Raw genomic sequence first — 27,858 nt, forward strand, 5'->3', positions numbered from 1 at the left:
TGGACAGGGGCAGCAGCCTGTGCAGCTGAGCCCGGATTGAGGCGCTGATTCCCCAGCGCCGCAGCAATGTAAAAAGCACTATTGTGACCATCTGAGTCGAGTAACCCTCTCTATCCATATAATGAGTAGGAGTGGTCGCTGTGGGAGGTCACGCGGCGGAGACAGGGGGGATGCAGTCAGTTGTGCCCCAGCCAGATCTCCCCCCGATGAGAAAGATGTGTAGAGTAGGCAGATACTCAGGCCAGAATCTGGAGGAATCGTGACACTTGGAGAAGGAGAAAAACACAGAGACCGGAGGAGCAACGCCCACCGATTAGAGTCTGGAGTGTGTGTGTGTGGAGACATAAAATGTGGAGCCTTCAAAATACGAGCAGTTCGTGACACGCATGGTTAACTCCAAAGCCCCCGCACGACGAAGGGGAAACACATGTATTCTTCTCGTTTTCCTTTTTTTTTTTGACAAAAAAACCCCACTTTAAACTCACCAGCACACTGTGAGGGAGAGGAGGTTTGGATGTGCGCAACGGAGCATGAGTGCCACTGCGGGCACGGAGCGCGCTGTAGCCTTTTCTGATTTTGTTCTTTCTTATTCAAGCTCTAAAGTATCTTCATTCTTTCTGATCTTAAACATCCTGAAGAAAAAAAGCTACACGTTTGGGGGAAGCTCTTCTTTGCGATGGAACCTGTTGTGGACGATGCTGTGTTGCGCTTGGAATGTGTTTTTCTTCCTCTAACAAGTGGCGAGTTGATCCATGCCGGGATAAAGCCACTGAAGCGAGGATGAGGCTTTGAAAATGTTTCACCTGCGCTTTTTGTGAGTCACATTGACCAACTTGATGTTCCTCTGCGATACTCCGTGACCCTACCGGCATATCGACGACTCAGCACATTTCTGACGAGGATGTCCGCCGCTGTCTGCGAGGAAGATTTCAGGATCTCACAGAAACTGGATTTTTTTTGTATATCGTGAATGGCCGCTAAAAATAGCCTGCATACTGATGCGATTAAAATGAACAGGTTGGGGCTGAGCTGAAACTTAAGAAAAATACAGAAACATGCGGGAAGATGTCCACTTATAGGACATTTTAAAACACATCAAAGACTAAGTGTGGGGCATCAAAGAATAGAAAGAAGGATCTATCACCGATCATTTATTTGTTTGCTTAATTTATTCACATCACTACAGTTCACTTGAGGAGCAGAGAGACCAACAGGCGAGCTTGGAAGCAGCTTGTTGATGGCACTGCGCACCGGGAGGACTTGGTTTGGGCAGGTCTTGCGCAGGGTCTTTCGGCTGCAGGGCTCCTGGTCCAGGCGATCCAGCAGTCTCTTGTGTCTCTCCGCAAACCAGGAGCAGGATCTGGGGGTCTGTCACCGGGATCACTACAAGGCGGGGGACTTCCACCGCTGCGACTCCGGCGTCCACCGCTGTCAACTTCACCGGAGCGCACCTTTCTGCGCCTCCGCCTCCAGGCGCTGTCCGCACGGCTTTCCCCACGCTTGCTTCCCGGGGAATCCGAGGGGACATGAGCCCCTCGGTCGCCGGTTCCTGTTGGCCATGAAGCGGCAAAACGTGCGGACCTTGTCCCTGATCATTTGCACGTTTACATACCTGCTAGTCGGGGCCGCCGTCTTTGACGCCCTGGAGTCCGACTTTGAGATGCGGGAAAAAGAGCAGCTGGAAGCCGAGGAGAAGCGTCTCCAGGGGAAATATAACATCAGCGAGGATGATTACCGCAAACTGGAGACCATCATCATGGAGGCAGAGCCCCACAGAGCCGGGGTGCAGTGGAAATTCGCGGGGTCATTTTACTTTGCCATCACGGTGATAACCACCATAGGTAAGTCTCAGTCCCTGTTGGTGAGTCCCAATCTCTAAAAAGCAGAATAATTGAGCCCACAATCATAAAGGTCGTATTATTACTGTTGCGCAACAGGACATGGTTTACAATGAGGACAATTACATTATCCAGGCAATAAAATTGCCTGTTGGCAGCAATAAGGCGAACGCACATGAGCAAACAATCAGAGATCACACACGTCTCCAGTCTTAAGATAAAGTTTTTAAGCAACATGTTGCAGCAGCAGTCGCTCGCTGGGTCGAAGGGAGATGTACTTTGTATCACCAAACAGTGTGAGGATATCTGGATTCATCCTTTTTCAAAATTACCTCTTAGGAATGACATTACGAACTCGAGCGTACAGTACACACACACACACACACACACACACACACACACACACACACACACACACACACACACACACACACACACACACACACACACACACACACACACACACACACACACACACACAAACATACATCAGCTCCCTTGGTGCATCTGTACTGTACGTTATGATTCTACTTTGATGGTGCGTCACCGAGATGCAGCTCAGAGTCTGTCAGAGTGTAACAAGTTTAGGGTGTTAGACACGCCGAGATTTACTCTTAAAGCTTGTACAGAGGAGATACGGAGCCGTGCGGGGGATGACGAGGCTTTGTGAGCGGGACTGATCGAGAGGAGCAGCCGGCGGTGCGGTGGTGCTGAAAAGGACAGCTCCTCTGAGTTCAGCCGCCGGCGCGAGTTCGGAGGGTTGAGCGAGTGAAATATGCCGCCACTTCTGCTGATCCCGGTTCACTTTTGACATTCAGTCCAGTGTTTGTTTGTCCCCGAGGTTAAGGTTCAGGGTCACTTAGGGGTTAGTGTTGTGTGAAGAGCTTTAATACAAGTGATTGTAAATAAATAAATAAATAAATAAATAAATAAATAAATGAATAAATAAAAAAGACAGGGGGACTAGTTTCATGAAATAACCCTGTAAAAACAAATCAATCCAGTTTTTCATAAATGCTTTACTTTCTTTTGAACCCCCCCCCCTCAAAAAAAAGGACATGTATTTCATCAGTTTGACGCGACTTGCGATGATGCATTTGCGTCATAGAGATTTATTTCAAGCAGTGAAGGAGGGGTGCGCTCCACAATCAAACCACGTTCCGTCTGCATTTTAATCACCGTGATACTGAGTGAAGCGAATAGAGTTGGAGTTCATTGGATTCATCCGCATGTCAACTATTAACAAAAACAAGTTACCTCTCAATAAGATGGGCTTTAGATTAATTGGCAGGACATTTCACATGAACTCCCCTTCCCGCAGAGGTCACAGAGAAGCGCTGTCTCCATTATGGATGTCACATAGTGTTATTCAGGATGAGGACTTTTATCTGGGGGAAACTAATGCACCGGGCTGTCCTCCAGTTTGCCAGGCAACACTTAAAAGGGACGACTGCACCGAGAAGCGAAGGTGGATCCACTGTTGTTTCTAGGCTACAGCAACGAGAGCCATTGTAATATTCATGTTCTGTGAAGTGGTTACATTTACTGCAGCGGACTGTGTGGAAGCAGGTCGCTTTTACGCATTATCATACTCTTAACTGAACAGTTCAGAGGACAGTCAGAGTTTTCCTGCAAAATGTACAGGAATAAAGCTTATTTTATGACTCATTTGTATAATTAAAATGGAAAGGGCAGGGCTCATTTTATGACAGTCATTGCATTACATTGGTTGTAGAAACAATAAAACCACAATGTTATGAAAATGTGTGTGTGAGGTAATATTGTTACTTTCAGTGAAACTGTGTCCTGATCATTTTACTAAATCGTCTCTCTTTTTGAATATAATGTGTTATTTTCCGTATTTATAAAAACATACAGAGACACTGATATGGCAGGGTTGAGCTCGTTCAAGCCCCAACATTTGCTGAAAGAATTCAGGCAAATTGTCATTATAACCTCACAGTGTGAGTTTCTGAGTGGGCCTTTTCCCTTTATATGCAGAGTTATGAATTATGTGAAATAACCGTAGAACCACAATTTACTGCATTGAACGTCAGTTTGATGAGTTTATATGCCATTTTACATACATATGAGTCATGTGGATCAACATGAGAAAAATACTGTTACTATTGTCGTACTGACAAAATGCAAGACATTTGATCTGATCTGATCTGATCTTATTTTATCTTAAAGGACAAGTCTGGTGATACTGTTTTTTAACTGTCACCAAGTCCAATGAAAAGACCATTAACAAATATGAAGGCTGAAAAAAATGGAAACCTGTCATATGAACACATACTCCCCTGATATATATATATATATATATATATATATATATGTGTGTGTGTGTGTGTGTGTGTGTGTGCCACATAGTTCCACTGTTGTTCAGAAACTATTAAAAATGTCAATAAGCCACACAATTGCACTGGCTGTTACTTCATCACAATACACAACTGTTTATTGTGACTCAATCATACACTCTTCTGCATCAAACCAAATGTGTATCAATCCGCAGCTGAGAATGGTCTCTGGTTCAGTAAATCATTTAGTATTAAAAATAAAAACCATACATCCATGACTCATTTTTAAAGATTTACATCTGCAGTAGGAACCAATGGGCTTGGGGCTGAATGCAAAACACAGGGCGGTAAGTATTGATAAATGGAGTGACATATTGTTAGTCTTGGACTTTTATAAAATGTTGACAATAACAAAAAGTACAGAATATTACCAGACCTATCCTCTAACCATGTTACCTAGCTCTAGTGTAAAGCCTGAACTTAAGGTCACTGTCAAACAAGAGGTAACACTAATAGCCCTTTCTATGAAGGTTGTCTATAATGCATTGTAAGAACATCCATAATCTATATAATGCATTTATCAGAGTATAAAAACCTCTCTATATATGTTTATAATCCTGCACGACAGCTTATAACAAGGCCACAAAATGATTCTCATCGACAGGTTCAAATGCTTCCTTAAACATAGATTAGTGGTCTTATACCAGGTCTGTTTAATACATGGAATACACACAAATTACAGTGCATTGATTTCTAAAGTAATAATTATATGTGGCTCACACAATGCATTACTTTTCGTAGTTATTTATATGAACAGTGAATGAGGACAGCCTGTTATAATGCATTACAGATATGACCTTTGTAAAAAGTTTGACTGTAACTTGCTATAGATCTCAGGGACGTTTTAATACAAAAACACGGTGAACAGTCACCTGGTCATATTTTTGTTAAATACTCTTGTGATATTACTGTCGGTTTGGGAAAGATGGACTTTCTTGATCCATCAGACCATGAAGTCAAGGATAACACCGGAAAGTGTCTTGATGTTGGTTCGATATCTCTTTTTCTGTCATTTGCCTGATCATCCAGGAATCTAAGAATAATTTGCAGGTAGTATTTGACCCAGCCACCCGTGTCTTTGGGCAGTGGAAGGTTTTGAAGCTTTGGGCAGTTCCCTCAGTGACTGGAACATACTGTTCAGGTGACAGTATGGCAGCCATCACCTTGTACTCCCACCTGTAAATGCGTTAGAGGAAAAAAGTCCTTTTCGGAATAATGCAACTAGATTCATGCTTCTACACTCCATCAACAGATGTATAACTAATTATTTTGACCAATGAAAGGGAAAAATTTCAAAGTGACTTTGTGCAAAATGAAACTGAGATAAGGAAAACTATTTGGACTTTGTCGACTATGAGCTGTTTGTGGAAACTAATTAAATTCAGTGTCGAGTGTTTACAGTCAAGTGGGACAGTAAAGAAAAGGTACAAAGATGTCTATTAAGATATGTGCACTCTCACTGCCTGATGTGTACATTTACAGCAGAATAAAACACAAAAAAGACAAGAGAAATATAACAATACAACCAGCAGTACGTCTGCACAGAACGCCACACACGCTGTTTATTCAGTACAAAACTGAAGAGTAGTATCATATTTTAAATTTATAAATAGTAAGCTCAACTGCTCTTTTTCACCCAAAATAACATTTAGAATGTGATCACATTCAGGGGAAAGTCAGTAATATAAGTAAAAGAATGTGAAGTAAAAGTGCAGGGTGACAGTCTATTAAACAAAGATTCACAAGTGATTTAAATGCAGATCTAAATTCTTCTGGACATCCTGCTCCACAGGGACCTTGTGGTTGTTAAGTCAACTAAAGTCTTTAAGAGCTGCAATAAGAGTAGCAACATCAGTAGTGAATGCCCTTTTAGAAGTAGTAGTGGAAGTCATGGCAGACTGTCCCGATGTCCCAACTACCACTTTAAAACTTCATCACCTTCTACTTACCTCATCACTATTCACCGTTAACTTTACTGTCACTTTATTGCTATTTTTGTCTTTTTTACCTTTTTGAATTTTCACCTCATTTCATTTTTTTCTCCTGTATTTATTGATTTTATAGCATTGTTACAGAAGTTGTTTATTCTTGTTATACTGCAATAAACATAAAGATATATTCTATTCTATTCTACAAAAACAAACACAAGAAAACATGTGGGTAATGAAGAGAGAAGGGGGTCTTGAATTTTTTATTTTTTTTATCTACAAAAAGAAAAGATTTAGGAACCAGGTGAACCTCTGGTGTAGCATTGGCAAAAGCTTTAGCAGTATAAGCAGAAGTAGTAGTAGTAGTAGTAGTAGTAGTAGTAGTAGTAGCAGCTGTATTTACTGAATGTGCAGTAGTAGGAGCAGCAGCAGCAGCAGCAGCAGTAGTAGTAGTAGCTGTAATAACTGAATTTGCAGTAGTAGGAGTAGCAGTAGTAGTAGCAGTAGTAGTAGTAGTAGTAGTAGTAGTAGTAGTAGTAGTAGTAGTAGTAGTAATAACAGTAGAAGTACTCATAGTAGTAGCATCAGTAGTGATAGCAGTAGTTGTAGTACTGGCTGTGGCTGTAATGATACTGGAAGCAGTAGAAGTGGCAGTGGTTATAATAGTTGCAGCAGTCATAGTCATAGTAGCCTACTAGCGGTATTAGCAATTTTATTAGCAGCAGCAGCAGCTGTAGTCATGACAGATACTAGCTAATATACAAATACACTTTCAGACAATAATTCAAAATAAAGGAAACCAACGTGAATAGATACCTTTATGTCATACAGCAAACAACAAAATTCATAAGTCACTGGCAAAACATATAAGCTTACTTTATAATTCTAATACTAGAAACATAAACAGTTCAATATTGTCCTGATTTTTAGGCTTTTATTATGAAACAGGCAAATTTAACCAAATCAAAATGAAAAAGATATCCTTGTTTTTTTTTTAAATCATCTGATATTTCAAGCTTTTGTTGAGTAATTTCATGGAACATTTAAACACTTAAAGAGGGAGTCTGCTATTCTGGAGGAATACTGATCATATTTGAACTGAACACCCAAATATAGTAGTAATAATAGTAATAGTATAGTAATAATAACATCATGATCATCATGCAGCAGCAGCAGCAGCAGCAGCAGCAGCAGCAGCAGCAGCAGCAGCAGCAGCCATCTACATTTGTACCAAATCTTTTGTGATTGGATGTGTAGCAGACTGATACAGTGCAGTCCCAGTGCCATTAAAAATGTAATAGTAGATGTAATAGCAGCAGTTGTTGTGGCAGCAGTAGCATATATGGTAATAACAGAAGTAGCTAAAGTATGGAAAAGGCAGCATCTCAATTCTACACTTTAACCTGAGGATCCCGAGGCTACACACTCACTCATGGAGGATAAACCAATCGGTTAGCTGCAGGCCTCACCTCACTGTGCTTTATTGATAACAGGCTAAACACAGTAAAATGTTCCGTTTTGGAAACCTCTGGAGGTAATTTGGGATCAGATACTCATCATGAATATCATCATGCCTCCTTGGACTTAGAAAAGAAAAGAAAAAGGGCTGGTGATGGGGAACTGGATCCAAGCTGTAATACTGTTAAAAAATCTTGTTCGCCATGATGTTGTTGTGAGCTCCCTCCCCTATCCGGTTTGACCCTGCATCTTAACTATATTTATACCTGTGACTAACTGCACCCAGTGCGACACTTAGTGATGACAGCATGTGAGGTGCGCAAGTTATTCTCACCCAAACTCTGCTCAGAGGGAGAAAAGCAGCCGCGGTAGTGCGTATATATACCTGACTTTCTCACAGTGTGGAGGTGCTCATGCTGCCGGGAGACTAAAGACAGCTTAAAAGGGGAAACACATCGCTGTCACATGTCTGGAAATTTTAACAGTGGTATATACTGTAGATAGGCAGTTTAGAATGTGACTGAGGCCCGTAATGCTTCTGAATAACTCAAATTGTGTCAAACTCAGCGTTTCCTCTTTCACTAAGAAAGCTTCTAAAACGACATTACAAACATTATCAATCACAGAATACTGAACGTCAGGATAAGATGCCACAATGTGCCTTGTCATTGTTTTGTATTTGATTTTAAAATTCCTGATAATGATATGTAATATAGAGCAATGTGAGAAACGTATTGTATTTAGATTCTACTTACATAAAAGTATTTTAATGTTAATGACCATGTTAGCAGACACCAGTCAACATTAGCATTCACTTGGGCCCATGTTCCTGGCCACCTGACAAATGAGCAATATTCACTCTCATTTTTTTTAAGCTTTGTTTTGGTCTCCACCAAGTCCTAAGTCAAATAGTTGTCGGTTTAGCCTCCTAAAAGCTCCACTTTCTTCACCAGCCAGTTGCCAGTTTACAGCTGATTTTTTTTTTCTTTGCTGACAATAGCTGCCGGCTACTGCTTATTATGAGATTGATGAAAGTCTGTGGGCTGGAGAACCAAAACAAAGCTAGCTAAAATGCTAACACTCTGAATAGCTTAGTGGAACTGCAAAGTTGGATGACAAGCATCTGCGGATTTCTCATCATGAATGATTCCTTTCAGATTACACGTCTAATCCATAGTTAAATATCAACAATAACAATAACTTAAAACTACATTTTACAAATGTCATGGTGACTCTAACTGCACACGAGTCAGTGGTTTGGAAATAGCAAATGCTTATTTACATAATAGAAGAGATAAAATGCTACTATGTTGTAGTGCTTAGCAAGTGGCCACCACCATCCTCACATAAATTCATCACCGGCCTTTTAATGTGAAAATGAGTCAGATGCTCTGTTGGACCTATTATTCCAGTAATAGTTTCAATTACGCTGCACAGCAAGTGTCACTTACAGGTTTCTTGACTTGCATTCACACATTATACACAGTTCATGTGCCAGTAGGACGAATCCACTAAAAGCTAATGCATTATTTATCAACCTATTCAAAACAACCCATTTAAAAAATTACATTGAGGCATAATATATATATATATATATATTTATATATATGAACTATGCTGATTATAATTATAGATCATACTGTACATCATAATTTAAAGGTTCTGTGTTTTTTTTTTTACGCGTATCATTCTTTATTGCTATTGGGCGAGTGGGTTGTAACATGATTTAAAAAATGAGACCTTCTCCAACTTTTTAACAGCCTGTGGAATGATTTCATGTGAAGGACTCGGGACAACGGTGCCACTCTTCAGCTCCAGTACAGCCAACAGTGTACAACATTAGCTAACGTTTGCTTAGAAATGGAGTCCGCTACAGGGCAGCAACTAGTTTGCTGATCTGGTGGGGAGTTGGAGTCAGGGTGGTCTGGGATAAGACCCCAGGTGCTGAGGTTCATGCTGGCTGAGTGTGTGTAGCGGAAGCACAGGGTGAGTGGACAGTGTTGTGGTGGTACAACAAAGCCCTTTCTATTGTGGTTTTAGCTGGCTATTTTTAAAATATGATTGTAATTCATTTTACAGCGTTATTTGATCAATCACGTTCAGTCTGTTTTGGTTACGGAGGGCAAGCAACAGGAGCTGACAGTTCACCCAAACAGCCACAGATGTCGCTAAAACCAAGGGTTTTCTACACAGAGAACCTTAAAGGAAAAAAAATCCTGTTCTTTTTGTCTTTTCCTTGGACATTTATTTATTATGTTGCATATGACCTTTTATTCATGTATTCTACAAAATAAAATAGGTGTGTAGACAGAACAAAACAAAATTGTTCCCACAGTACAGTAAAGCATTTTGAACATGATTTAGAAATATACAGAATTTCACCAAATGAAATTATACCCTATGGGTAAGGGGATTGAAGTGTTTTCTAGGGTCCCGTTGCATACAGTAGACATGCTCTGTGATTTGAGTGATACTCCACGCAGAGCCACAGGCGACACTTTTCCTCTGCTCATTTGTAATCCTCTGAATGAAAAGACACACTATATTCTTGATACGGATTGTTTGGTGAAGTCCTGCAGATGTGAAGCATGTAGACAGTGATTACAGTGTGTGTCTAAATGCGTGTGTGTAAACATGAATAAGATGGACTGGAGGATGGCTTGGGTTAGCACTACAAAGACTGATTGCAGAGCTGAATATATAATATCACTATACGTTTGCTTTTCCTGGCAGGCAGCAGAGTTCCTTCCTTCCCAAAGAAGACAACCTGTTGATGGTTCTCCAACTGTGTTGCTATTCATGCTGATATTTTAACAACAAAAATCACAACCACAAGGAGGGTCAATAACCCTGTTCACTCATCTGCATTTCCTTGATGACATATAGGCTGTAATACCCCAGGCATCCCATTACTTGCTACGGATTATGTTAATCTCCAATACATCAAGGACACCGGATTTCATAACTTCTTTCTCGAGAAGCCGCCGCCAATAAAATGATTGAGCCTATTTTAAATCCAGGTGATTTGCTCATTCATAATGCATGGTACTGAGTTTAATAACAGGTTTATATACAATGATTAATCGCTCATGCTTTCTTTATGGAGGAACAAATCTTCAATATCAAGGGACAATAATATGTACTGTCATGAAGGTCTTTCACAGATTTATGTTGTTTTTGGCAATGATTTTTACAATCATCTAAGCAAAACAAATTGGGCACATTTTATTGAAAGGCACTTTTCACCGTATGAATGGCATACATTCAGTCTGTTTTTCTTAAATCACAGAGCAACCTCTCCTCCTGCAGTGTTCTGCTACCATTAAGTCTTATTTTTGAGACATGTTTGGCTTCAAGGAATTTATGCAGAAACATGGTGATTCTTCAAGGATTAGTTCACCAAAAATACAAAAGAACCCAATAAATTTACCTCAAGTGGCATCAAGCAATGCAGATAGCTTTGAGACATCTGTCTCTGAGATTTAACCCCCCACCCATTACAGGAGAGGTGAGTGGCATTGCATTTGTGTTACTCATGATGTCAATATGTCTGTCCCCATTACTCTGGATAATACACAGAACATGTCTCAACTGCACTTACCTTTTGGAAGGACATGTTAAATGTCATCCATCAAAGTCAACAATCAAAATTCCATTCCATTTATTTTTGGGATTTTAGTCAGTCTAACAAGACAATAACCATATTTTAACTGTTTAACTGCACCAACGGTGTCGCTCTAGGGGCAGCAAAGGTTATTCGACTCTTTGATCCAGGCTGAAATATCGTAACAACCTTTATACACAGATATAATTTGGATATATATATGGTTACCAGAGAAGGAATTGGGATTTTGTGATTCCTTGACTGTCCTCTAGCGCCACCATCAAATATCGTACAAATATAAATTAACCTTTTACCTAGTGCCGTCATCAGGTCAAAATTGAAAGGCAAAGGCTATTTTTACACTAGTACAAATATCAATGTATACTATTTGTTCCCCGTTGTCGGTAGCCAACATTGCTATTTTCACCTATTTTTTTTAGTCAACAAAAAAACAAAACATCCCAGGTTTGATTTGAACCAAGTCCAATACTTAACTGACTCCCCCACAGTCAGCTACCACAATACCACACTTTGTCGCTATTCAGGGCAGTGGATAAAGGGGTCAGGTGTAAATACCCAGGTTGAACCGCAAAGGCTATTTTCACCAGTGTGTTAATAGAAACAGACACATTTTAATGTTTCCCGATCTTTGGTTCATGATCAAACCAGTCCCATGTAACATGTTGTTATGTTACCCAAACCACAATATTTTTCTGAACCTAACCTATGTCTTGTTACCTAAACAAGTTTTACAGTGCAGGGGCTTGCACAGGCCACGCTGTCCTCAGACTCTGCTTTTACATATACCCATGAAGCAAAGAAGGAAATCAGGTGACATATAATAAGAGCGCAATAATCCTAACCAAGTGTTTTTGTTGCCTAAATTTAAGGTCATGCAAAGCTAGTTTTGGTGCCTTAAAGTAACGGTCATCTTTTGTTTCTTAAACTTCACCATCACAGTCACATACTGCCATTTCACGGCGCTAAATAGAATGTCATATTTCATACACTATCATACGAACCTACTGATGAGAATGTGTTGCACAGGTGCACTGATCATATGTATTTCTGGACATTCATAGGATAACAAAAAACTCCTTTTTAATTGAATGTACTGTATAATACTGTATAATATTTGTTTGTATATCTGGAGTTCTGTAACAAAGATATTTTCCCCCTGGGATTATTAAAGTATTTCTGATTGGGTCTTTTTTATTTTTTATTTTTTTACTGTTTGATTTAATAATGTTGTAATGAAAGAACAGAAGTGAAAATTCTTGTTATCCCCTCATCATTGGTGTTACATTACCTGGACGCATCCAGCACAATCTATCAATGATTAATGCAGAGTTGTTGAAGTGTTTTTAGTTCAGTTGAGATTTTATTACCATTTCCCCAATTCGTGAGATCAAATTTGTGCTGTAAATCAACACTTCGCTGCTTGGCAGCCTGCTACAATGCCCGATAAGGCTGAATGAATTTGTACTTGCCTTTCTTCTTGAGACAAGAAAGTTGTTAATACTGTCTGACTGCTGCTTATTGAAAAATGATTTGAGGTGTTCACCCTAGTTGTGCTTTGTAGCCAGTAGATTATTTTCACCTTGGTGGAGTGTCCAACTGGGAGCTTGATGGAGGTCTCAACACAGATCGATGGGAATGTGTTCCTGTGGTGCTGATGCTCTCTGTGGGAGTCACTGGCTCTGGAGCCAGCTGGTCTGTTTTTGCTGCCCAGAGGGTAAACTGTGCACACAAGGTCCCTCAGTACAACACAGCTTGTGCCTGCACCTTTATCCTTTAAAAAAAAAACAAATGACATGAGATATTATTAGTCTAATAGAGAGCTTTAACATTAGGGTCATGGGCAAGGGGCACTGTTTCAATTGTATACATCAATGTATAATTGTATAATGTAGTTGGTGGCTCTGGAGGGAGAAAATAATTGATCATATAGAGGTTATTTTCTGGTGACATCATCAGGGGGTTATCTTGGTGTAGGCTTGGAGGCAACAAAATTATAACAGTTTGCTTACATACTGGAAATGTGTGTTATATGAAAGACATAGGGACAAGACAAGAGAAACGTAGGGCCTGAAGATGCTGTTATGGTGTATTATGGGAAATGTAGGATCCAGTGTTTTCGGAACCCGAAATAGAGACTAAAGGTCAAGATATCTGGGCCTTTGCTATTTTCATTTTGACCATTCTTTTTAGATATTAGCTGCATGGCTCTAGCAATGACAATGTCTGTCCACCTCTTTTATCCAGACCACAGACCGTATAACATACGGACATAGTCTGACATTACCCATAGGTTTCTGAAGTGCCATTGTGGAGCTCAATAAAGGCAGCGCCGGCCGTTGCTATCGTGTCAGTACCTGACTCTACCTGCTTCTGGTTAATCCAAAAATGGACAAGGAAGGGAGCTTGCATGGTGCTGATGTTGGCCATATTATCATGAACAGCAAAATTAGCTACAGAGACCAAAACTGTTTTTGGATCAGGCTGGAACCATGTTTATTTCTGCTGTTAAGACTAAATTATCTCAAGATGTATTAATGAAATTTCTAGACAACTTTTGATGGATTGCTATTAAATAGGGAACACATATTCACATTTCTTATTCATTACATGATTATTATTTACACAGGTAAATGCAGGGTGCCATGCTCTTAGCTGTGCTAAAAAGGCTAAGGCGGAATGAAGAATACTTGTTTGTTGTATATCATTTTGAAAAACTAAAAATACAGTATACATTTCAAATATAATAATCATATTTCACAGTAAGTATTACAATGCTGAAGTGTACATTGGTCCATTGTACAGGTCAGATATGTAAATATACTTGTACAGAGCTATCCAAATAAGACAGAATCTGTCATAAACTAGAATTCCATCTTCATATAACACAAAATATAATTATATTTGTCTTGTCCTAATGCTAATCAGGTACTTACTTATACTACGTTTGAATGGCATGTGAAAATGTGCATCTATCGGAGCCAAGATAAGCCTCTCATCTTACCTGAGAGACAGGCCCCTTACAGCTACTGTATCTAGCTCTTCACCTTTCGAATGTGCATTTGTAAATCTCACTCTGTAGTCCTTGGTGTAATTCCTGGCTCAAGACCTGTCAGTCATCTCAAAGAGCTATCTACTTTCAAATATCAACTACCCTGAGGCTGTGGTAAGTAGCGTCCATAGGGCTACAACAAGAGATGAAGCAACAGTTAGAAATGTAGGTATTCTGAAACAAAAAGGCCGTAGCATATTTAGCTTCATTGAAGTGTTCTGTTTTTACTGTGGTACTACTTCTCTGCACTGTGCCACTGACTTCATCACAACAATGTTAGTGGGCACGTGGCCAGCATTAGTTGAGTGCCTTCTCATCCTCATAGAAGCCTCTAACACATGCCCACAGGCCAGGAAGAGGCTTCCTCTCGCCCTCTGAGTTTCTTAGATGGTTGAATTGATAGCAACTGGCTGTTCTACTCAAGCACAGGCTAGGCAGAGCAGAGCGACAAGCACAGTGGGCTCATCCGGGCTCAAGTGGGCCAGTGTGGAGTAGTGAGCTGTTGCTTAATGAACCATAGTGCCTCTTTGTAGTTGGGGGGCCTAGGTCCAGGTGGTGTCCTTCTTAAGCAGCTGTCAGAGAGGAGCCATGTTGGCTGAACACTGGGGAAGAAAATGGAGGTAGACTGTGGCAGGAGAGAAGAGGATAGAAGGGGAAAACCCTTAATAAACAAACACGGCTACTTATCCAATCCATTCCAGATTTATTCATAAACAACACATAGTTGACCAAAGTGCTGTACAGAAAAAGTAAGGACAGATCATACAAGATAAGACACCGATATATCTCCTTAAAAATTTGCCCACATACAACAAAACTTCATGCTCAGTTTTGTTTTGTGGGAAGTGTGTTTTCTGGTGTATGTTGTAATACGGTTGCTGTTTTAGATACGTGGTTAATGTTGTGAATTGCAACTTATTCAACAAATAAATCAGACCAGGCAATCTGATCTGGTCAGATAGACATTTAGAACATGCTCAAATAAGCATGACAGCACACCATGCTCAAATATTACTCTGCCATTTCCATGGAAACATTGTAACTTCCAGAGCTGAATCAAAAACAGTAGGATACAATACTGACATGAAATTGATTGTGAATGCTAATGAAAATAACCCCTGCATCTACAGAAGCTCTCCAACATATAAACATGTTGAATAAATACATGAATAAAGTGATTCCTCAGATTTAATAAGAAAGTCGAGTTGGGTTAAACAGTGTTGATATAAGGTCTGATGGAATTATATTGTGAAGAGACTGCGTGTTCCACATGGCTACTTAATATTCACGTAGACAACCATGATCATGATGCCTGCAGGCAGCGTAAACCTACCTAATGTGTAAATGATGCACCTGGATACAAGAAATGCAATATGTAAAATAAATGTAACAGCAAGTTAAGTACACCCCTGGACATTATTTGTACATTACATCTGATTTTCTGGACAAGGCTTTTACACAGGAGGTCTATGTTTTTTATTAAATTTTTTCTCAATTGCTAAAACACTAAACCCTGTTGTCTGAACCCATGTCCCTGTTGCCTGAACCCACTGATTGAATCAATCACTCTTTTGGCAAAACCATGAGCACTTTTCACCTGTTTAGACACAACTTCCCAACACATTTTCATTGTGATGCACCTGTGCTGCATAATGGTAAGCACAGGTGGCAAAAGTCATACACAATTAAAGCACGGTTGTCACTACTTGAACACAACAACTCAAAATTGATCACACTTGTGGCTAATGATGTGAGGGAATATATAAAGCCAGTTCAGAGAGCACTGATCTGGAGGCACTACAATGGATAGAAATCTGAGAGGAAGAGTTCGTGTGAGAGGAGGTCGAGGTGGTCGAGGTGGTCGAGGTGGTCGAGGTGGTCAAGGTGGTCAGCGAAGACAAAAAAACAGTTATATCTGATGAAATCAGAGCTACTGTGATTGACCATGTTCTTGTCCATGGTATGAGCATGAGGGAGGCCGGACAAAGGGTACAACCAAACATCGGTAGATTCACTGTGTCCACCATAATCTGAAAATTTAGAGAAGAGAATAGGTAATTATCTTTTTTGACATTATAGTACAGTATGTAAATGTTGAGAGCAAATTACTGTATGACATATTACAGTATATACTGTACCACAGTATACTGTAAGTAAACATATGTTTCAGTACATCACTGTGCCAATGTACTGTAGTATTGTAATGGAGGGTTAGTCTAACTGTCTGTAGGCCTAGTTTTCCATGTATATTTTTTGTAACTGCATGTTCTCTTTTTGTAGAATTGAAAGACTGTCACATGGGGGTGGGAGGACAGGTGGCACATGTACACAAGTGGCAAATGCATACGATTTCTGTTTGTTTTGTACAAGTGCTGCGTGTAAATGCACAAGATTTCTGTTTTTTGTCTTTGTGTACAAGTGCTAAATGCACAGGTTTTTTATTTTGCAACATGCATTCAGCTTCATGTCCTGAGCTTTGTGTTTTCTATTTTTCTATGTAGTGTTTAGTGGCTGCTCAGTAGTGTTTTTAATTTTGTTTGACTTGGGGCATGATTTGACAACAAAGTTCAGTTTTGGGCACAGGTTGAACTGTTCTGAGGTGAAAGTTTGGTTTTGCAAGAAGTGTCTGAGGTTTTGTGAATGTAGCTTGAAAATTGGGGTTTGTGTTCACAGTTTAGAGAAAAGGAGAGAAGCTTTCAAGAAATGTGTCTTAGTAATCGAGAAAAACTGTAACTGTGGCAGACTGCTGTTTCAGGTGATTGAAGAAGATAAACATGAGATCTACAGTACCAGTCAAAAGTTTGGACATGCTTTTCTCATTCACATTTGCTAGTACTGTATGTCCGACATACAATAACAGTAACGTGAGTGCAGTGAGTCGAAGCTTCACCCTCCTACAAGACACTGACCCTAAGCACAGAGCTAAAATTACAAAGCAGTGGCTTAGGAACAACTCTGTGACTGCTCTTGAACGGCCCAGTCAGAGCCCTGACTTAAACCCAATTGAGTATCTCTGGAGAGACCTGAAAATGGCTGTCCATCAACGTTCACCATCCAACCTTACACCTAGAGAGAATCTGCAAGGAGGAATGGCAGAGGATAAAAAAATCTTGAAATCTTGTTTTTTTCACGTTGCTTTTGACGCAACTGCTTCCTGGTTTATTCTATATCAAAAGTCACTGCTGCGGAGTGGGGAGGGGGAGTTCTAACCCGGGGAGCATGCACAGACGAGAAACCTGATATTAACCCGAGAAGGCTGTTTACATGCATGAATAATCCCGGAACTAACAGAGTTCTCTAGGTCTGTTAACCCGGGTATTAGAACTACGTTTTTACTCGGGGTACGGTGTTTACATGGTGTTTGCGAAACTGGAGTATGCCCATAACCCAATTAGAATCCGTTTTTTAAACTGCATGTATACGCACTGTTTAAGCAGCACTTGTTGCTGACTTTCTGAAAACAAATCTGCATTTGACCCAGTGGGAGCACTGTAGTGGTGAGAAGACCAATTTTTTTAAGTAACGTGCTATGTAAGCTGTAGTTTAGGGGATAGGGAAGCGGGATGGCAGGTCTGCACCCTTCAGCTCTTTCTTTTAGAAGTTGAAACCTTTTTGATTTTAATGATTACTGATAGGTACTTGCATTATTTTTACTATTACAAGAAAATAAGATGTGATACTAATGACAAACATATAACAACAAAATATAGACTAACACCATCCTTTATGTATCTTGCATTGTGAAGGTATCTTTTGTGTTCCTTCAGTGTTGACCCTAAAGAACTTCGAATTTGATCACCTGAATCTTAACAGGTTTTTGGGAATCCAGCGGACACTGCAACACAACTTTCGACTGCTACCTCATGTCATCGTTTGGCTGCTAGTGTCATTCTGATCCACTCAGGCCGCCCCAGGCTGTTAGTCAGCATGACAGATTTTTCCTCCTTGCCGCTCAGGCACGAGGCATATTTGCATTTCATCTTATTGTTAAGCCCATACACTGTGTTCCCTGGAGTCACACATTCTGCTCATTTCTCTCTCTAACATTTTGTTCCCTTAAAGAACCCGCACATAAAACTGCAGGGGATTTTATGTAATCTGTCAGTGGGTACAGTAAGAGTACAGATGACCGATGGTACTCCATCACTACAACCTGCTGTTAATTCTCTCCTGCTGGACCCTGACAATCATCTTCCCTCTGTAGCTCTGCATTGTAACGCTCTCCCACACGGTTTTATCACAACCACTTTATTCAATCTGTAGAAAGAGTGGGAGTGTGTGGTCTCCTGTATGAGTTATTGCCACGGAACAGCAGCATGAAATCAGCGTCGGCGGGTTGTGCACAGTGTGTGGTCCGCTGGCGTTTTTGATCCATGAGTAGTGTCTCTGATACTATATGCGGTACCCCCAGAGGGTGGAAAACAAATACAGTGTGATAGCACAATGACAGCAGAACTACATAGCTTGCAAAAACAAATAAACCAGCGGGATGAGGGCTGTAATTATCACAGAATCACCTTCAGATCACATGGCATTGCTCTCAATGCACATTGACATAGTTTGTTCCTAATTATATGATCATTAATCCATGATACATTAAAGGAATACTGAGTTATCAAGAATCACGATATGCAACATGTGCTTTTTTGATACTGCATTATGCATGCAGGTGTTCACTTGTCGCAAAGTAATCATGATATATATGATGATTTATGTAAATACGAAGCCCATTTAGTTTCAAGTCATTGCGTGACTACTGTAAATGCAGATCTGCTGCAGACTTAATTGGCATGACAAGCATACTGAAGTAACGTGAGTTGGGAAACAGGAAAGCCAGTTTGCAGTTTGCTCTCAGATTATGAGACAATGTGCCACTGAGCACAGTCATGTAAAAGGCCCCAGCACCGCTCCTGCATCAGAACAAGACATACTTAACAGTGGTTTAGCCTCTTTTTATTGTTGTTTTATGTCTCTTTGTGACAATTTTGTGTCACTTCGTAGATGTTTTGTGTCTGTTTGTGGTCATCTTGTGTTAGCAGGTTTTGTTTGTCTTGTTGTAATCTTTGCATCTTTTTATAGTTCTTTTGCGTCTCTTTGTAGCCATTTTGCGTATCTTTTTAATCATTTTTTGTCTCTTTGTAGTGGTTTTTGTGTGTCTTTGTAGTCATTTTGTGTCTCTTTGTAGTTATTTTGTTTGTCTTTGTCGTCATTTTGTGTCTATGTAGTTGTTTTTTTGTCTTTTGGTAGTAATTTTTTGTCTCTTTGTAGTTGTTTTGTGTCACTTTGTATTCATTTGTTTGTCTGTTTGTAGTCATTTTGCATACCTCTGTCATTGTTATGTGTCTCTTTGTAATTGTTCTATCTTTCTTTTTGGTCATTTTACATCTCCTCCTGGTTTGTACCTGTCCCTCCAAGTGACACAGGTGAACTGTGACTGTAGCTGTTAGACATGTTTGGCAGTCTTCAGCCTTGAGAGGTCAAACAAGCTGTAATGTGGAGCCAAGAGGCTCACTATTAGTGAAGGCTGCTGTTGGTCAAGATAATCAAAGACCTGCTGGGACTAACATCGTATATCTTTGTCTTGCAGAAAACACCCCAGACATCACTTTGAGATGACCTTCTGACAACAGCAAAACATATATCTGTTACAAGTCTGTTGGTAGAAGGGCACCCCAGGCCAAGTGCTGTCAGTTTCTTTGGGGCGGTGGTTTTAGCATCAACAGCACAAGTGCCTGTTGCTTAGCAGCACTCAATGGCTGTATTTCCAAATGCTGGGCAATGTGCTCAATTAGGTGAGGCCTAACAGGGGATATAGAGTGACACCTGGGACATCTCAGTGTCCTGCCAGGGGCGGACTGCAGGATGTGACTGTGACATGACTTTAAATGTCTGAAGAAATTGTAATGATTGTGCATCGGGAGCATTGTGATGATCACACTGGGCTACAGCTGCAGTACAATGCATTCAGTATAATGATCTCTACAGAGGTTTAATTGACATTTTATAGGAAGTGCAAGGAGATTATGCTTTGAAGTTAATGACAGTTATCTACACTGAGCAGAGCTGAGGCTGTTACTGTGCTCCAGGTTTTCCCTGATTCTCTAGTGCATCTGCTAGAATATAACACAACAGTGAATCTTGCCTGTAGCAAATTTAGTCTGGTTTGTATCTTAATCAACAGAGCTGAGCAATACTATTCATTTCATTTTTAAAATGTCATCTTTATTCATGCAGTTTTTTGGAACTCAACAGGAAAGAAAACAATTAACTGATGTATGCAGGTGTGATATTTGAGGGCAAGAAGGTAGAGTTTGAAAAGTTACTCTAGTTGTTCTGCCTTTCGCTATTTCCACCACCTGGAGATAACTACTGTTTTGGTTGCGCAATGTAGATCAAGCCTTTATTTTCCTGGAAGTTACGACCCAGTGGCAGACAGAATGGAAGCAAGGCTTATAGGGAACCAATCTAAATGTAGATGGTGTCATTATTCTATTGCCATTACATTGTGCAATCAACATTTATTTCAAATGTTCATTGTTTCTTTAAAACAAATGTGAATACAAAAAAGAACAAGGAACTTAGATACAAAAACTGGTCGATGTAGACACTGATCATCAAGCACGTCGTTAGACCTGAGCATTCAAATATGTGCGGTCAAATAATAATAAGAAAAAACATAATGATGATGAAAATAGCCCAGTACAGTAGACTTTACCAGCAGCCACAGATGCAACATTTTAGCAGGGAAAACCACATAATTCTGACGTGTCCACACTGACAAGTGATAAGTTCAGAATCAAACTTAAAGCAGACTGACTTGATAACTTCAGAATCAAACTTAAAGCAGACTGACTTGATAACTTCAGAATCAAACTTAAAGCAGACTGACTTTATAACTTCAGAATCAAACGCCTCTGTGGTTGCCGTAGTGACTGCAGATGATGAAAACAGGATTAGGTTTTAAGAGAGATACTTATAAACTGTATAAAAAGGAGATACTCTGAGATATGTTTTACTAACGTTACACCAGGTTGCCCGGTACTGGCTGGTGGCGCACCGGGTCAATTGCTTACATTAATTTCCCCACAAAGGCATGACTATGAATCTCCTAAAAAAAGTTTTGTTTTTTTGGGTGGTTAATAAAATTCTATGCACATGTTTACACAAGCAGGTTTCAAAGACAAATAGATTCATTTAGAAAATTAGTTAGAGACAGACATTATTAGGAAAAACTCGCTCTCTTACTCTTTGCTGTAACAACAAGCAATGTTCAAAACACAACTGACACATTTACTTAACAAAACTATCAAAAGACTGATCAGGTAGGCGACGTTATGTTTAACATTGTAATGAAAAACTAAACATAGAGGCATTCACGAGGACAGCTACGCATCTGCCGTCACTGTGGCAACTGCGGCCTCTTTCAGCTGAAAGTGTCCAGTTAACGGGTCACTGGTTAAATCCAAACACCGGTCGGGAGAGAAAACGTCCATCTGAGTAGTGATGTCTTCTAGCCTGCACAGTTTCAGACCTGCACTGGATTCAACCCGGTCCACTTGACATCGGGTCGGTGCATGTCAGTGTTTCTGAGGCTGTAGGTTGTTCTCATGTCTCATTCTGGCTGCTGCTGTCTGTGCTGACTTTTCCTTTCCTTAACAGAAACATAAACCTACTAAGTAGGCCCCGACGGGAGACACACATGTTAAGCTGCCAGCTTGGCCTTTCCTTTCCTTCTCAAACTACGTCACAATTGCATGTTCATCAGCCCAATTCCAAGAAATTCTCGGGGGAGAAACCCCCTCAGGGAATACTACATGTCTGGTTCAACTCAATTTAGTTTGATTCAGCTATAACCAACATTTTATAATTACAATGACACCACTTGTATGTAAAAGGGGTCATTCGTAGTGATGAACCCACAGAGAACACAACATCACCTGACTGCAGAGCCCCTCAGCTCTAGAGAACATTTTAACTCTTTCAGCTGGTTGAAATCAGTGAAAATGCTGTAAAACTCTATTATATGCTACCTGCCAAGCTCCAAACTGCAGAAAGACACATTTAGCTACTAGCTGGAGAGCATAGTGGAGCATTAAGCAGCTAAATAGACACATATTCCCCACAGGAGTTAGTGGAGAAAAAGGTGGAGTGAATATTGGACTGGGATTCAGGTAGAAAGAAACATGACTCTGCTTTTGCTTCATAAATGTTGGATGCGTTGACCAGTTTGCTAACAAATCCAGCAATTATTACACATTTCAGAATTTTTACAATCAAAATAATGATGGTAAATGTACCCTCCTTCCTTCATAATTTAAAATAATTAAAGAATCCTACATTTCTGCTCTCAGATTGAACATAAAATGCACTCACCGTTAATGTGATAAATGCCTGCTGAGCTATAGGTATGCTAACATTGACAGAGATAGACCACAAATTGAGTTTCAAGCTGTTAAATGACTAGTAAAGTGTGTGGTGTAATGTGCTGTAGAACATTGCTATTCAATGATGAAATGGAAATCCATATAGCTCTGGACCATAATTGTCAGCTTAGAACAAATAAGCCTCCACTGCACAGCACTAATTACTGACCTTTTCATTATTGACAGTTCATCGACATTTTCCTTGACTGTTTAATGGTGAAATAACTTCAAAGTCAGAGTAGCTGTTTCTGTTTCTTTGATTGCTTTTGTCCGATTCATCTGGAAAGCTAAATTTGATAATAAATTGATATTGATTAAATCATACATTTTACTGGAAACTGAAAAGTGAGAGGATGAAGCCCAGAAACCGTATGGTCAGCATGGTATGTTATCAACCCTGGTCAACTGAAGTGTAATTTAAATGATAATTTTTGTCTTTCTCTGGAGGAGCTAAGGGATCTTTAGGGGAAATATCAGGTCAAACAGTAGAAGTGGTATACATAATCTAAAAGCCTGAAGATAAATATGAGATACAGCACTGTATTTCAAGTTTTCCTTTTAAACATGTGTTGGTTTGGCGCCTATTCAAATGTTGTTATTTAGACTGTATTGAAGGCCCTTATACATGGCCCAAAGAAATGAAAGCCATTCTCTCAACCATATTTCACCACTAAAGAATTGATGAAAATGGTCAAAATCTTTCCTAAATTCCACATTCAGACACCCAGACCTCGAAGAACACCACAGAAAAATCCATGCTGTGGTTTGGTCAAAAATAATGTAAGAATATGTAAGAATTACATATTCCTTGATTTTATGATGAGCGCTTCTTTTCTGAAAAGTGCTCAGAAACCCCCTTATTAGTTGCGTTTCCACTATTGTCGAATACACGGAATGAGGCGGGTCTATCTTGCTGAAATGCCCCTTAATTGCATGTGAGTCGCTTGAGAGGCCGTTTGTTGGCCATGTGGGAGAGGGCTCTCAGCGGGATGTGACGTGTGGTAGTACAGACGCCACAACAACACAGCGAATTAGAGTAAACACTTTTATCCAGTTGTATAGTAGGACACAGTGCAGAAAATGATCTGTGCACGCACATCTTTGCACAGGCTTTTTAAATGAGTGCTGCAGCGGCCGGTTGGATTCTGACCTTTGGTCCTTTACTGCATGCTCCCTCTCTCCCATTTACACACACTCACCGTACTGCAAGCGGGGTGCAAGCCTGTCTGTCAACAAACAGAATTTTCAAGAAGGAGTATTTTCTTTCATGTTACTTGTACATTGTACATATTTGGCGTTGTGAATCATACGGGCCAAACTGCAACTATTCAGTATTTCTCACTGAGCGGCGCGCCGCTGTATCACTGATAAGCTGATCACCGGCGATCCAAACCCATTCAGAGTGATTGGTCACCTCCGGAGTCTGGTAAATCCCTCTTGGGCCTTTTTTGTAATAGAAACACAGAAAGTGAACGGGCATTTGAGGGGGCATGCCCTGAAACTTTCCCAGCGGCCATATTTTAACCTAATGGAAACACGCCTAATGTAAATATACCTATGAAAGCCATTCATCCTCTGAATGCTCTGGGTCTCTAGTTTGTGGTTGTAAAGTTTCATGAGGCTGTGATTATCCTAGAGGTCACAACAGCTCATTTTAAACAGTGAACTCAAGTTTAAAATGTGTTTTACTACTGTGAAATGGCTACTATGAGAACTAACACCATAACACTTGAATACAATTGTGCTCATTGAATCCATAAGGGGCTCAGCGCTCCAGTGAAAATATCACATTTGTACTGCATGCAACAAACGGCATGGTTTTTGACCCAAACTGCATGGGATTAGTGTAAAGTGGGAATGACTGTAAAGGGGAGACCCGTTTTTATTCAGATATCCTGAGGTCAGAGGTCAAAGGACCACATTAAAAACGGCCATGTCGGTTTTTCCTTCGCTAAAATTTAGCCAAACTTAGTCAGCTGGCTTGACATGGTTTGTCCTACTGGACACCTTTTCTGTCTAATTTCACAAAATACTTTTCAATATAAAAATGGTAAAATCAGCCTTTTAAAGATGGTAATGTTACTGGGGCTGTACAATCAATTTCACACACCGTCCAAACTCTGGAGTTTTGTAAATGTAGGATTTCGAGCCAGCTAAAGAACACACAATATAGACAACACTGAAACACAGAAAAAACAAACTGTGTGAGTGTTACTATGATCAGGCTAGTAACTGTAATTTAATTACTGAATTTCAAATTGTAATCCTTTACTCTACGTCTTACGGAAAACAGCAATCACATTATTTATGCTTTACTAAGTAATGCATTATTACCCAACATTGGTTATTACTAAAAGGGTTCAAGGTCAAAAGGTTGTAATAAACAGATATGATCCTTAAAAGCTGCAATTTGACAACTTTGCAAGTTAGCAGTGAGAGCAACAACAGCAAAATGTAACTCTTTGAAAGTTTGAACTCCTGTAAGCGGATATCACAAGTGCACACAGCAAGTTTACCCACCAGGCCAGTGCGATCATTTTTATACCAAGAGATATATTTTTACTGCTTGATAACACAGCTTTGTTTGCTAAAATATCACCTAATGTGAATTATCACGAGGACTAGCGCACAAAAGAGCCACCACAAAACCCAATATCAATCTAAAAAGAACCCATACTGTGTGCCTTCATGTGGGTTCAGCCCCCTGTTGGTTAATACAGGTTTATCATTAATTTACCCATCAAAACAAACCATTAATTTCTGACCAGGGTAATCTCCCACATCAATCCTTCCATTCAGTCGCCCACTGTGGTACTCACATGATCGCTGCAGCGTGCCACTGGCAGCTCATCATCTCCTAGTAAAGACCTCTAGTCAAGTTTATCACTGTAGCAGCTCGCTCACAGTCTGAGATCACTGCCACGGACGGAGGACATCACAAACAGTCTTTCGTGGGAAGGCTTCAAAGATGGCACACATTTAAAAGGAGAAAATTAGTCAAACATAATTTCAAATGGAATATGGAATTACAATATGCCCTGAAGGTTGCAGGAGCATGAGTCACCTTTGTTAATACTCATCTCCCCTGTGGCGTTTTATCACTGAAATTGCTCCCAGACAGCGTTGTGCTGGGAGCTCAAGTGAAAAACAGAAGATTGAAGAGAGGTGCTACAATGACTATCTGATAAGGTGTTGGGTGACTCATTGTTGATTAGTAGTTTTCAGGCGATAGGTGGCCTCTAAGTCCCCTCTGTCTGTGTGTTAGACTGAATGCATATGAGAGTGTTAAAAAGATGAATGGAGAATTTGTGAGGTGTGAATCTTATTTTATTTTTTAAATTATTTTACAATACATATCTTTAAAGGCTGTTTTCTCAAAATGAGTTTTTCTCCACTTTAGGAGGTCTATCATACACTAAAGTTTTCCAATTTGATTCCTATATGAAGGGATGTACATTGGACTCATGTATCATCCATAGCCTGATGTATATAAAATTTTATTCCTTAAAACCACAAGGAAATTTTTTTTTTTGAATGGCTGTTCACTGTATTTTCTGATTTATGGAATGATAAAAACAGATGTCTAAAATTCGTTCTGCAAAACAACCTTTGACTGTAATATGTTGACAAAGGTAAACATGCATACATAAATTATAATTTTTTGGAGGTTTTTCAAGCCTTTATCACAGAGGACAGACAGGGAATGGGGTGAGAGAGAGAGAGGGAGACATGCAGCAAAGGGCCACAGATCGGAGTCGAACCCACGGACGCTGAGTCCAGGCCCCTTCGGCCTCTTCACATTGGGCGACTCTTCTAACAACTGAGCCACCAGCCGACTAAAATCATTCATTTTAAACCTGACACACACATACTTCCTAAGATGAGGTATAAAATAAATATACAATTTTAGACAAGTAATATAATTTTTTCCCCCCTCAAATAATCAACTGGGGAATTTTCCTGGTGATATATATAAGTTACATCTACCCTAGATCCTCTTTTCTTCTATCTTATCAACATTGTCATCAAGAGTAGAACTTTTTCAAATGTGATACTCAAACTAGATCAGTCATAGATGATCTATCATCACGTCATTCATACACAGAAGGCGAACATCTCTTTTGTGCGGTGATCCTGAACCATCTCTTCCGATCCTGCAGCATGTGTCCATTAAGTATGCGTAAAGTGAAATATGACACAACAATAAGTAATATTACGCCACATTCATTTGTCAAGACAGTTGTCAAATTTTGGCATCAGCGACAGCTTGGCTGGCTCATTAACAGCAGCGACAACAGCAAAACACAACAAAGGAACGATGAATTATTCAGCAAAACTTGAAGCCGCACATGATAACTGAAATGTGTTCTGAGCAGAAATCTTGGATGTTGTTTGTTAGTGTTACTCTATAGACACATGTTTTAACTACAATCCATGATACATCAAGTATTGAAATGCCATGACTGGATCAACCCTAGATTCTGAGCATACAAATATGTTATTTAGTGAAGCAATGAAATCAAACAGCACTGGCACTGTAAAAAGACAATCCAACAAACCCAGTCAACATTTCTCAATAACAGATCATATATTTTTAGCCATGGCAAATGAAATGTGCAAGAGGCAAGTGAGGGAAAAAAAATTTTTGTGATCCATTTTCTAAGTCTGATCTAACTTGTGTTGTCTCCTGTGTCTATTACGGAAGTCCTCAACGGCAAGATGAGATAGTATCTCCTATGTAGGAGATAAAATTCACCTTGCCCTTCTGGGCTTCCGTAGTGTATGACTTAAGAACAGGTGAAGAAATCTTTCTTTCTTAAAATAATATTTCATCAGTGACACAGGGTTTGTGGAAAAATTATACTTGCAAATATTTTTTCTATTTTTAATTGAAAAAAAATGTAAAGTGTGAAAATGCCAGGCTGAAGAAACAGCTGACTCCTAAAAATAACATTACCGTACAACAAAGCTGCATTCTCAATTACCTTTGACTTTGGCATCTTATCACACATACATTTATAATCATAGGTTCCTGAAGTCCAACATAAAAAACATGCTAATTTTAACTCAAACTGATATTTAAAAAAAAACAACCTAGAACCTAAACACATATTTTTTTCAATTCACGCCCACGTTTAAAACTGCGACTGTTTGACAATGTGTGCCGAAAAGGCCCT

The 27,858-nt window shown here is 39.8% G+C and overlaps 1 protein-coding gene across 1 annotated transcript in view; it reads left to right on the forward strand.

Moving 5' to 3' along the window:
• Window positions 1-1,237: 1,237 nt before the first annotated feature.
• kcnk9 (potassium channel, subfamily K, member 9) overlaps window positions 1,238-27,858 on the forward strand; it is a gene marked incomplete at both ends in the record, with an annotated part of 42,184 nt that continues 15,563 nt past the window's right edge. Inside the window, one exon of the mRNA XM_083925066.1 lies at window positions 1,238-1,841. Coding sequence (XP_083781192.1) covers window positions 1,238-1,841 — 604 coding nt within the window. The remainder of the gene's footprint in view (window positions 1,842-27,858) is intronic.

Source organism: Echiichthys vipera (genome assembly GCF_963691815.1).
Source record: "Echiichthys vipera genome assembly, chromosome: 13".
NCBI classification, from domain to species: Eukaryota; Metazoa; Chordata; class Actinopteri; order Perciformes; family Trachinidae; genus Echiichthys; species Echiichthys vipera.